The sequence below is a fragment of the Callionymus lyra genome, chromosome 3, assembly GCF_982586985.1.
Source record: "Callionymus lyra chromosome 3, fCalLyr1.hap1.1, whole genome shotgun sequence".
Lineage (NCBI taxonomy): Eukaryota > Metazoa > Chordata > Actinopteri > Syngnathiformes > Callionymidae > Callionymus > Callionymus lyra.
Window position 1 is genome coordinate 24589411 of NC_141820.1, and position 13509 is coordinate 24602919.

General features: G+C 41.9%; 2 protein-coding genes across 2 annotated transcripts; both read left to right on the plus strand.

The window, feature by feature from the left end:
- Positions 1–80: 80 nt before the first annotated feature.
- Positions 81–10088, plus strand: LOC148083988 (uncharacterized). Its single transcript, XM_087786057.1, has 6 exons — positions 81–104; positions 250–375; positions 3938–4056; positions 8714–8913; positions 9026–9968; positions 10010–10088. Exons 1-6 carry the CDS (start codon positions 81–83, stop codon positions 10086–10088), a joined length of 1491 nt encoding a protein of 496 aa, XP_087642183.1.
- Positions 10089–10230: 142 nt separating this feature from the next.
- On the plus strand, positions 10231–13379 carry LOC148083989 (uncharacterized). Its single transcript, XM_087786058.1, has 2 exons — positions 10231–11689; positions 13294–13379. The coding sequence occupies exons 1-2, from the start codon at positions 10231–10233 to the stop codon at positions 13377–13379; spliced, it is 1545 nt and encodes a 514-aa protein (XP_087642184.1).
- Positions 13380–13509: the final 130 nt, after the last annotated feature.

A 13509-nucleotide genomic window follows, 5' to 3' on the forward strand; every position in this document is an offset into this window, starting at 1 on the left:
GTTTGTGTATCCCAATGATTCAGGAAGCTATGTTGCCGGGAGCCTGGTATTGAGTGACAAGGCTCCTAGTAGGGGTACCCATGGCAAACGGGTCCCTGATTGGGGTCAGACTAAGTATGGTCCAAAATCGACTCCATGAATATGAATAATAGAATTATAGTTTACCCTGCCCGGAGAGACAATTGGCCCACACCTGGAGCCAGGCCCGGGTGCTCGGCCCGACGGCTGACGTAACCTTTGTGGGTTAAGGAGCCCGAGTTGGTGCCGGAGATGGAGCGTTACCACTTGGATCTGATGGGGCTCTCTGGAACCCAGCTCCTGAATAGGGGCTGGACTCTGTCCTTGTCCGGTTTTGCTCATGATGTGAGGTGTCAGGTGGGTGCGGGGATACTCACAAGCACCCGCCTGAGCGCCTGTATATTGGAATTTGCTTTGGTGGATCAGAGGGTCGCCTCCTTACGGCTTTGGTTGAACAGAGGTCTAACTCTGACTGTTGTTTGTGCATATGCACCAAACAGTAGTTTGGAGTATCTTCCTTCTTGGGGGTCCTTGGAGGGGTCCTGTACGGGGCCCCACCTGGGGACTCCATTGTCCTTCTGGGTGACTTCAACTCACATGTGGGCAATGATGGAGAGACTTGGAGAGGCGTGATTTGGAGGAAAGGTTTGCCTGATCTTAACCCAAACGGTCGTTTGTAGTTGGACTTCTGTGCTCGTCATCGCTTGTCCATGACCAGAGTTAGTGTGCCAACTACAGAGGCATCACACTCCTCAGCCTTCCTGGTAAGGTCTACTCTAAAGTCCTGGAAAGGAGGGTCCGATCGATTGTTGAACCACAAATCCAAGAGGAACAATGCGGGTTCCGTCCTGGCCGTGAAACTACGGACCAACTCTTCACTCTCTCGACGGTTCTTGAGGGTGCCTGGGAGTATGACTTGAAAAAGCAGTTTAAAATTTACTTTCACTTTTGTCTGCTGTCATCCAAACATATCAACTTAAAGAATCTCGGATGACCTGAATTCCCCTTTGTTACTTAACTCTAATGCATAATTCATAACCACAATTTATGCCATACAACCTGAATGTGAAACCTGAATGTGACCCACATTTGTGCTCCATTTAACTTAATTTAATTAACCTGTCCTTGGTTCTGTTTTATGTAACTCAATCATACAATAAAGGAGCCAAAATGTTTTAGCCGTTCAAAGTTACAGGGCAAAACAACGCTGTCTTTACCAGGAAGTTTGATTCCGATCACTACACTTTTCATTCCCCATAACTGAGCTCCCATTGAACGCTTTAAAATTGAAGAATGTACACCTTTATATGTTAACATCATCTTTAATTGACTTCCTTACTCTTGAGCCAACCATACGACCACATAAAACGACTTTGGCTGACATTTTACCCCTGGCCCTTGAGTTGTTTTTTTTTCTTACCAACTCTCTCGCTGTTATTGTCTCAACATCTGTACACTAACTAACCAACCCTCTACCTCCCCATGTCTCTCGGAGCCCCCAGGGCTACATCCTGCTATAACCTTCATGTTGCCATGACAGTGTCAACAGATCCAGATTCATCTCCATTGTCCTGTCTGGATCCTGCTGCCCTTGTCCCTTTTTTCTCTTCAATCCCTGTCTCTCCTCCCATTCTTCTTCTCTCTTCATGTCTTCCTTTTCCCTCCCACCTAGACACAGCAGAAGACCGTCGAGACTGAGTCTGATTCTGCTCGAGGTTTCTGCCTGTTAAAAATAAGTTTTGAGTGTCACTTACTGTGATTGGCAGGGACCTGTTTTTCTCTCCTCTTATATAGTGCTATTTAAACTGTAATGTATCTTCCGATAAGACTATTATGTTGTAAATTAAATTGGATTAACTGCTTATATTAGGATCTGTCTCACCTGCAGTTGATACAAAACTCTGCAGCGAGAATTTTGACCCGCTCCACTAGAAGAACTCACATTTCTCCGATCCTTAAAACTCTTCACTGGTTTCCAGTTCTTTCAGGATCAACTTTAAAATTCTGGTTCTTACTTTCAGATCTATTCATGGTCAGGCTCCTCCTTACATCAGTGATCTGATCCAGACTTACACCCCAGCTCGGGCTCTGAGGTCTGTGGATCAGAATCTACTGATGGTTCCTGAACACGGTTCAGGACCAGAGGAGAGAAATCCTTCCAGGCTGTTGCTCCTAAGCTTTGGAACGATCTTCTCTCTTCTGCGCTTGATGGAGTCTACTGACTCCTTCAAGAAACATCTTAAGACGCTTTTATTTGTTCAGGCTTTTCCTTGATTTTCTGGAACTCCTGTTGTGTTATCAGTTTTATCTTGACCTTTAAAGTATATACTTTATTGAGTATTGTTTTGATTGTTTAAGCGCTTTGTGACCCTGGTCTGGAAAAGCGCTATACAAATAAAAATTACTTACTTACCTACTTACTTACTTATACTGTATATTTATTTCAAGTGAATTATATTCAAAATGTGTCACATTCCTCTGGCAGAGCAGGGTTACCACTTAGCAACAGTTACTGGAAGGTCATTGAAAGCTCTCGGGTCTCACCTGACAGTGACAATAATTTACAAATAGCCGTAACACCTATTAACCCATTATTCAAGGCGTCTCCTTTGAAGTTGGTTTTTTTTGGACGTGAGCCCTAGAACCTCAGAACGAATTACGTCACTTATTTGAATCGTATCCCATCGAAAGTTACTATTAATATTCTGCTTGTTCTCACTAAAGAGGTGATTTGTCACCACTACCTTCAATCAGGCTGGGAAGTGGAGCATGATTTCACATGATACAGACTGACATATAAACTTAGGTTATTGATGCTGTATGTGTGATGGCATCACCTATATTCGTTTTGACTGAGAATTGGGTCTGTTGTCATTGAAACCTTAAATTGACTGAAAGAATCTCTGACCTAAATTCACAGCACCTCTGTTAAGCCTTAATCCATAATTGATGTACACAGCCAAACTTTAGACGATGTCAAATGCTTTAAAACCTGACTGACACACTTTCTTACATCAACCTTAAACTGTCTGCCTCAAGGACATTAAGTAATTCTCCTAGTAAATTTGCTTCCAGTTAACTACTGCTAATGTGCCAAATATTTTCTCCATTTTGTATTTAAGCAAAAACTGGAACCATTGTTGCCAAACAGACTTTAGTAATGTGGCCTTTTAACCATCGATGTATGCTGCATACATTAAAAGTTAACTAAAATGCCCCCTTACTGTTGCTTATATTTGGAAATGAACTGTCCATTAAATTTGTTTACTATTCAAAATGTACTGTATTTGAATTAAGTAGGTTATCTGTCCCCCCCTTGTGCCATGTTTCTTGACCTCATTTTTTTTTGCCTTCCATAAAACTTTCACTCTGGTCAGTTCATGTGAATTTTCAAGACGTGTTTAAAAGCAGTGTAGGAATCTCTTAAGGCATTCAGGTCAGGTGGATATCACACGGTTTGAGTTGGGGTGTGTTTCCTTCTATTAGCACCGAGTAGTTTGACTGGGTCAATTACTCAAGGATTATTTAACACATGATGGCACCAATTAAGGAGATCCAAATGCTAAATAAATGCAATACAAAATTTAGTTCTAAAAATAAAGTGTTCATTTATAAATAGTAGCAAAAGGTTTCGCTGCTCCAAGGACCATCACCTTACTGTGGTGGGGGAGTTTGTGTATCCCAATGATTCAGGAAGCTATGTTGCCGGGAGCCTGGTATTGAGTGACAAGGCTCCTAGTAGGGGTACCCATGGCAAACGGGTCCCTGATTGGGGTCAGACTAAGTATGGTCCAAAATCGACTCCATGAATATGAATAATAGAATTATAGTTTACCCTGCCCGGAGAGACAATTGGCCCACACCTGGAGCCAGGCCCGGGTGCTCGGCCCGACGGCTGACGTAACCTTTGTGGGTTAAGGAGCCCGAGTTGGTGCCGGAGATGGAGCGTTACCACTTGGATCTGATGGGGCTCTCTGGAACCCAGCTCCTGAATAGGGGCTGGACTCTGTCCTTGTCCGGTTTTGCTCATGATGTGAGGTGTCAGGTGGGTGCGGGGATACTCACAAGCACCCGCCTGAGCGCCTGTATATTGGAATTTGCTTTGGTGGATCAGAGGGTCGCCTCCTTACGGCTTTGGTTGAACAGAGGTGTAACTCTGACTGTTGTTTGTGCATATGCACCAAACAGTAGTTTGGAGTATCTTCCTTCTTGGGGGTCCTTGGAGGGGTCCTGTACGGGGCCCCACCTGGGGACTCCATTGTCCTTCTGGGTGACTTCAACTCACATGTGGGCAATGATGGAGAGACTTGGAGAGGCGTGATTTGGAGGAAAGGTTTGCCTGATCTTAACCCAAACGGTCGTTTGTAGTTGGACTTCTGTGCTCGTCATCGCTTGTCCATGACCAGAGTTAGTGTGCCAACTACAGAGGCATCACACTCCTCAGCCTTCCTGGTAAGGTCTACTCTAAAGTCCTGGAAAGGAGGGTCCGATCGATTGTTGAACCACAAATCCAAGAGGAACAATGCGGGTTCCGTCCTGGCCGTGAAACTACGGACCAACTCTTCACTCTCTCGACGGTTCTTGAGGGTGCCTGGGAGTATGACTTGAAAAAGCAGTTTAAAATTTACTTTCACTTTTGTCTGCTGTCATCCAAACATATCAACTTAAAGAATCTCGGATGACCTGAATTCCCCTTTGTTACTTAACTCTAATGCATAATTCATAACCACAATTTATGCCATACAACCTGAATGTGAAACCTGAATGTGACCCACATTTGTGCTCCATTTAACTTAATTTAATTAACCTGTCCTTGGTTCTGTTTTATGTAACTCAATCATACAATAAAGGAGCCAAAATGTTTTAGCCGTTCAAAGTTACAGGGCAAAACAACGCTGTCTTTACCAGGAAGTTTGATTCCGATCACTACACTTTTCATTCCCCATAACTGAGCTCCCATTGAACGCTTTAAAATTGAAGAATGTACACCTTTATATGTTAACATCATCTTTAATTGAATTCCTTACTCTTGAGCCAACCATACGACCACATAAAACGACTTGGGCTGACATTTTACCCCTGGCCCTTGAGTTGTTTTTTTTTCTTACCAACTCTCTCGCTGTTATTGTCTCAACATCTGTACACTAACTAACCAACCCTCTACCTCCCCATGTCTCTCGGAGCCCCCAGGGCTACATCCTGCTATAACCTTCATGTTGCCATGACAGTGTCAACAGATCCAGATTCATCTCCATTGTCCTGTCTGGATCCTGCTGCCCTTGTCCCTTTTTTCTCTTCAATCCCTGTCTCTCCTCCCATTCTTCTTCTCTCTTCATGTCTTCCTTTTCCCTCCCACCTAGACACAGCAGAAGACCGTCGAGACTGAGTCTGATTCTGCTCGAGGTTTCTGCCTGTTAAAAATAAGTTTTGAGTGTCACTTACTGTGATTGGCAGGGACCTGTTTTTCTCTCCTCTTATATAGTGCTATTTAAACTGTAATGTATCTTCCGATAAGACTATTATGTTGTAAATTAAATTGGATTAACTGCTTATATTAGGATCTGTCTCACCTGCAGTTGATACAAAACTCTGCAGCGAGAATTTTGACCCGCTCCACTAGAAGAACTCACATTTCTCCGATCCTTAAAACTCTTCACTGGTTTCCAGTTCTTTCAGGATCAACTTTAAAATTCTGGTTCTTACTTTCAGATCTATTCATGGTCAGGCTCCTCCTTACATCAGTGATCTGATCCAGACTTACACCCCAGCTCGGGCTCTGAGGTCTGTGGATCAGAATCTACTGATGGTTCCTGAACACGGTTCAGGACCAGAGGAGAGAAATCCTTCCAGGCTGTTGCTCCTAAGCTTTGGAACGATCTTCTCTCTTCTGCGCTTGATGGAGTCTACTGACTCCTTCAAGAAACATCTTAAGACGCTTTTATTTGTTCAGGCTTTTCCTTGATTTTCTGGAACTCCTGTTGTGTTATCAGTTTTATCTTGACCTTTAAAGTATATACTTTATTGAGTATTGTTTTGATTGTTTAAGCGCTTTGTGACCCTGGTCTGGAAAAGCGCTATACAAATAAAAATTACTTACTTACCTACTTACTTACTTATACTGTATATTTATTTCAAGTGAATTATATTCAAAATGTGTCACATTCCTCTGGCAGAGCAGGGTTACCACTTAGCAACAGTTACTGGAAGGTCATTGAAAGCTCTCGGGTCTCACCTGACAGTGACAATAATTTACAAATAGCCGTAACACCTATTAACCCATTATTCAAGGCGTCTCCTTTGAAGTTGGTTTTTTTTGGACGTGAGCCCTAGAACCTCAGAACGAATTACGTCACTTATTTGAATCGTATCCCATCGAAAGTTACTATTAATATTCTGCTTGTTCTCACTAAAGAGGTGATTTGTCACCACTACCTTCAATCAGGCTGGGAAGTGGAGCATGATTTCACATGATACAGTCTGACTTGGGGTCTCCTCCCAGCTGGATATGCAACACCGCACCTAAGTAGGGACACTTCCATGACCCAGCCAAATAGAAAAGTAAGTGTGATTTGAAAATGTGTGTCCTTAATATATCACTGACATCCGGATCAATCAGTACCAATTGGTGTGTTTTTCAGAAGTCTCATGGGATGGAATTTTTCTGAAAAAGGCATTTACAACAACCTCCTAGATATAGAGCTCTATCGCTGGGAAAGTTGTTGGGGCACCAGACCCACACGGTGTTCTGGGCGTTTTCAGAAAGATCTACGTTAGTCTTATAATTAATAGTAATTATCTGTTTAAAAATGATTGGTGCTGGGGGAGCCTGAATAAGACTTGGACTTAATTCAACTTTGCGACTCAATAGGGGGGAGTAAACAAGAGATTTTCTTAAACACCCGTGTTGCTTATTGCCTCATGTACATATTAATTAAATCCTTGCCACAGCTACATGTATTAGGTGATCATTATCTTTGACACACGACTGTCAATAATAATTTATTATTTAATTACTTTTACATGACTTCATCTTTTCTTTTTTCATCTTCAAAACTTGCACAACAATCGGTTCACAGTAAATCTCCCCAAGGAGTCGTTCAAAATCTCAGTCAGGAGAACAATCATGTATTTCCAGCTCAAACACAGTCATCCTTTAAAACAATCTCAGGAGGTGATTGATGATCCTTTTCCATCACTGCAGGAACTGTATGTCTTCAGGACATTTAGACGTGCTGGTGGGATCATGGCCGACCCTTCTGACCTATAGGCCAAATTCTGTTCGAAACGCTTCCCTCAGGCAAGAGACTGAGATCTATCCGGACCAGAAAAATCTGGTTCAAGAACTTGTTAAACTAGTCTGCTGTCTGGATCATCATGAATTTCATTGAATTCAATGTATTTCATTTTAAGGATGAACTTTTAATTGTATATGCCACTTTAATGTAATGTATCTGATTTATTACATTTTATTTGTTTCATTTTTTATTTATTCTACACCAAAAATCAATTCCTGTGTTTTGTATAAAAGACTGGCAATTAATTAGTCAATTAATTCATTACATTTTTGGATTTTGACTCTAATCACTGGCCTACATAAATGTGATTAAAGAATAGTCAATAACAATAGTAATTTGGTTAAGTTGTTTTAATAATAGATTATTCAAAATGGATAGATTCTGTTCAGCCCACAGTTTGACCTGGGTCAGCCTTCAGGCTGAAGCAGGAAAGATGAGAATCATCACCTCTGAGGTTTAGGCCAAAGGCCCCACTTGAGGGTGGTCTTATACACAAGCAGGGAAGTTATTTAATCTTGCTGTCTGACTTGACAATGACGTGGAAAGGAGCATAAATAAAATGGGAACGTGACCACTTAAAATGAAAAACACCTTTGAACATGAGATCTGCTTATTAAAAATGACCTATTGTGACGCAGTAGCTACAAGTCAATGATTCAATAAAAACATACTGATCCGAGCACAAAGGCAACAATTAAGATCACAAGCGACATTGACTTAACAACAGGTTGGTTAATTACAGCTTTACAGAATCTTACTTGTCTTGTTCCAAGAAAAATGAAATAGTTGTACACTTGCCACGATCAGGGCTGTGGCCCCGATCGTCATCCGCTAATTAGTTTGACGAAACCACCTGCAGCACTTTATAAGTCTCAGGATCGCTGCCATCTTAACTCTAAACCCAGGAACGAGGAGAGTGAGCACATCTTTCATTGGAGGAACAGAGAGCTGTGCTCAAAAGAGAGGAATATATTTTAAGAAGCGTTCGGGTGAGTAACCCTACTGTCATGATTTAACTCTTCTGCTTATTCTTTAATATGAATTGTTTTCAGTTCATGTGTTTTAATGCCAGTTTTACTTTTTTTTTCATCTTTATTCTTTGCTTTTCCAAATGTACAATTGCTGGTTACTGTGATGCATAATCTGACACTATTAGAAAGTTGCTACATTGTGTTTCAACATATTGATGTATTGAATTCATAGTCATTTCGAGAGTAGTGTTGTTTGTTAGCAGTTTTGTCACAGTTAATTGTTCTATATTTAGAAAGAGCTGGTGGGGACATAATGATGACCCTAAAGAACCTTCTGATTGTACCTCTCCTTATTGGTGAGTAAAACAAACCATCACAATCCGGTCTCTTTACTATATAACAATCATTAACAGAAACTTGTGTTAAAAGGAGTTTGGAGTCGTCAGACAGAAGGGAGTGTGAGGGACAAGTGTTTTGCCACAACTACCAGACCACCAACAACTCTCACAACGAATACTATGTGGACTTCAACACAAACAACGGAGAGGAGGACTTCAACTACAGCGGTCATCACCCGAACAACGATTGCCCCAACGTCGACCAGAGGACCATCAACTACTATTTCAACTGTATCTACCATCTCCCCAACAACAACCAACATACCAACAACCACTTTGGCTGAAACAACTAAACAACCTACGTCAACTGTTGCCAGTACGTCTGTTTCACCAACGACAACAGCTACCAAAACTACAACTCCAGAATCAGAATCAACAACTCAAGCAAGGTTATCAACTGTTGCTCTCACAACAACTATTGAACCAAAAACATCTGTGGCCCCAACAACCAGTGGTCAAACAACCATTACGCCTACATTATCTACCATCTCCCCAACAACAACCCACATACCAACAACCACTTTGGCCGTCACAACTGAACAACCTATGTCCACTGTTGCCAGTACGTCTGTTTCACCAACAACAACAGCTACCAAAACTACAACTCCAGAATCAGAATCAACAACTCAAGCAAGATTATCAACTGTTGCTCTTACAACAACTATTGAACCAAAAACATCTGTGGCCCAGACAAGCAGTGGTCAAACAACCATTACGCCTACATTATCTACCATCTCCCCAACAACAACCCACATACCAACAACCACTTTGGCCGTCACAACTGAACAACCTATGTCCACTGTTGCCAGTACGTCTGTTTCACCAACAACAACAGCTACCAAAACTACAACTCCAGAATCAGAATCAACAACTCAAGCAAGATTATCAACTGTTGCTCTTACAACAACTATTGAACCAAAAACATCTGTGGCCCCAACAACCAGTGGTCAAACAACCATTACGCCTACATTATCTACCATCTCCCCAACAACAACCCACATACCAACAACCACTTTGGCTGAAACAACTAAGGAACCTACATCAACTGTTGCCAGTACGTCTGTTTCACCAACGACAACAGCTACCAAATTTACAACTCCAGAAACAGAATCAACAACTCAAGCAAGAATATCAACTGTTGCTCTCACAACAACTATTGAACCAAAAACATCTGTGGCCCCAACAACCAGTGGTCAAACAACCATTACGCCTACATTATCTACCATCTCCCCAACAACAACCCACATACCAACAACCACTTTGGCCGTCACAACTGAACAACCTATGTCCACTGTTGCCAGTACGTCTGTTTCACCAACAACAACAGCTACCAAAACTACAACTCCAGAATCAGAATCAACAACTCAAGCAAGATTATCAACTGTTGCTCTTACAACAACTATTGAACCAAAAACATCTGTGGCCCCAACAACCAGTGGTCAAACAACTGTTACGCCTACATTATCTACCATCTCCCCAACAACAACCACTTTGGCAGAAACAACTAAAGAACCTACGTCAACTGTTGCCAGTACGTCTGTTTCACCAATGACAACAGCCACCAAAACTACAACTCCAGAATCAGAATCAACAACTCAAGCAAGATTATCAACTGTTGCTCTCACAACAACTATTGAACCAAAAACATCGGTGGTCCCAACAACCAGTGGTCAAACAACCATTACGCCTACATTATCTACCATCTCCCCAACAACAACCCACATACCAACAACCACTTTGGCTGTAACAACTGAACGACCTATGTCCACTGTTGCCAGTACGTCTGTTTCACCAACGACAACAGCTACCAAATTTACAACTCCAGAATCAGAATCAACAACTCAAGCAAGGTTATCAACTGTTGCTCTCACAACAACTATTGAACCAAAAACATCTGTGGCCCCAACAACCAGTGGTCAAACAACCATTACGCCTACATTATCTACCATCTCCCCAACAACAACCCACATACCAACAACCACTTTGGCTGAAACAACTAAACAACCTACGTCAACTGTTGCCAGTACGTCTGTTTCACCAACGACAACAGCTACCAAAACTACAACTCCAGAATCAGAATCAACAACTCAAGCAAGATTATCAACTGTTGCTCTTACAACAACTATTGAACCAAAAACATCTGTGGCCGCAACAACTAGTGGTCAAACAACCATTACGCCTACATTATCTACCATCTCCCCAACAACAACCCACATACCAACAACCACTTTGGCTGTAACAACTGAACAACCTATGTCCACTGTTGCCAGTACGTCTGTTTCACCAACGACAACAGCTACCAAAACTACAACTCCAGAATCAGAATCAACAACCCAAGCAAGATTATCAACTGTTGCTCTTACAACAACTATTGAACCAAAAACATCTGTGGCCCCAACAACCAGTGGTCAAACAACCATTACGCCTACATTATCTACCATCTCCCCAACAACAACCCACATACCAACAACCACTTTGGCTGTAACAACTGAACAACCTATGTCCACTGTTGCCAGTACGTCTGTTTCACCAACGACAACAGCTACCAAATTTACAACTCTAGAATCAGAATCAACAACTCAAGCAAGGTTATCAACTGTTGCTCTCACAACAACTATTGAACCAAAAACATCTGTGGCCCCAACAACCAGTGGTCAAACAACCATTACGCCTACATTATCTACCATCTCCCCAACAACAACCCACATATCAACAACCACTTTGGCTGAAACAACTAAACAACCTACGTCAACTGTTGCCAGTACGTCTGTTTCACCAACGACAACAGCTACCAAAACTACAACTCCAGAATCAGAATCAACAACTCAAGCAAGATTATCAACTGTTGCTCTCACAACAACTATTGAACCAAAAACATCTGTGGCCCCAACAACCAGTGGTCAAACAACCATTACGCCTTCATTATCTACCATCTCCCCAACAACAACCCACATACCAACAACCACTTTGGCTGAAACAACTAAACAACCTATGTCAACTGTTGCCAGTACGTCTGTTTCACCAACGACAACAGCTACCAAAACTACAACTCCAGAATCAGAATCAACAACTCAAGCAAGATTATCAACTGTTGCTCTTACAACAACTATTGAACCAAAAACATCTGTGGCCCCAACAACCAGTGGTCAAACAACCATTACGCCTACGTTATCTACCATCTCCCCAACAACAACCCACATACCAACAACCACTTTGGCTGTAACAACTGAACAACCTATGTCCACTGTTGCCAGTACGTCTGTTTCACCAACGACAACAGCTACCAAAACTACAACTCCAGAATCAGAATCAACAACTCAAGCAAGATTATCAACTGTTGCTCTTACAACAACTATTGAACCAAAAACATCTGTGGCCCCAACAACCAGTGGTCAAACAACCATTACGCCTACATTATCTACCATCTCCCCAACAACAACCCACATACCAACAACCACTTTAGCTGAAACAACTAAACAACCTACATCAACTGTTGCCAGTACGTCTGTTTCACCAACGACAACAGCTACCAAATTTACAACCCCAGAATCAGAATCAACAACTCAAGGAAGATTATCAACTGTTGCTCTTACAACAACTATTGAAACAAAAACATCTGTGGCCCCAACAACCAGTGGTCAAACAACTATTACGCCTACATTATCTACCATCTCCATAACAACAACCCACATACCAACAACCACTTTGGCTGAAACAACTAAACAACCTATGTCCACTGTTGCCAGTACGTCTGTTTCACCAACGACAACAGCTACCAAATTTACAACCCCAGAATCAGAATCAACAACTCAAGCAAGATTATCAACTGTTGCTCTTACAACAACTATTGAACCAAAAACATCTGTGCCCCCAACAACCAGTGGTCAAACAACCATTACGCCTACATTATCTACCATCTCCCCAACAACAACCCACATACCAACAACCACTTTGGCTGAAACAACTAAACAACCTACGTCAACTGTTGCCAGTACGTCTGTTTCACCAACGACAACAGCTACCAAAACTACAACTCCAGAATCGGAATCAACAACTCAAGCAAGATTATCAACTGTTGCTCTTACAACAACTATTGAACCAAAAACATCTGTGGCCGCAACAACCAGTGGTCAAACAACTATTACGCCTACATTATCTACCATCTCCCCAACAACAACCCACATACCAACAACCACTTTGGCTGTAACAACTGAACGACCTATGTCCACTGTTGCCAGTACGTCTGTTTCACCAACGACAACAGCTACCAAATTTACAACTCCAGAATCAGAATCAACAACTCAAGCAAGGTTATCAACTGTTGCTCTCACAACAACTATTGAACCAAAAACATCTGTGGCCCCAACAACCAGTGGTCAAACAACCATTACGCCTACATTATCTACCATCTCCCCAACAACAACCCACATACCAACAACCACTTTGGCTGAAACAACTAAACAACCTATGTCCTCTGTTGCCAGTACGTCTGTTTCACCAACGACAACAGCTACCAAAACTACAACTCCAGAATCAGAATCAACAACTCAAGCAAGATTATCAACTGTTGCTCTTACAACAACTATTGAACCAAAAACATCTGTGGCCCAGACAAGCAGTGGTCAAACAACCATTACGCCTACATTATCTACCATCTCCCCAACAACAACCCACATACCAACAACCACTTTGGCTGAAACAACTAAACAACCTACATCAACTGTTGCCAGAACATCTGTTTCACCAACGACAACAGCTACAGAATTTACAACCCCAGAATCAGAATCAACAAGTCAAGCAAGATTATCAACTGTTGATCTTACAACA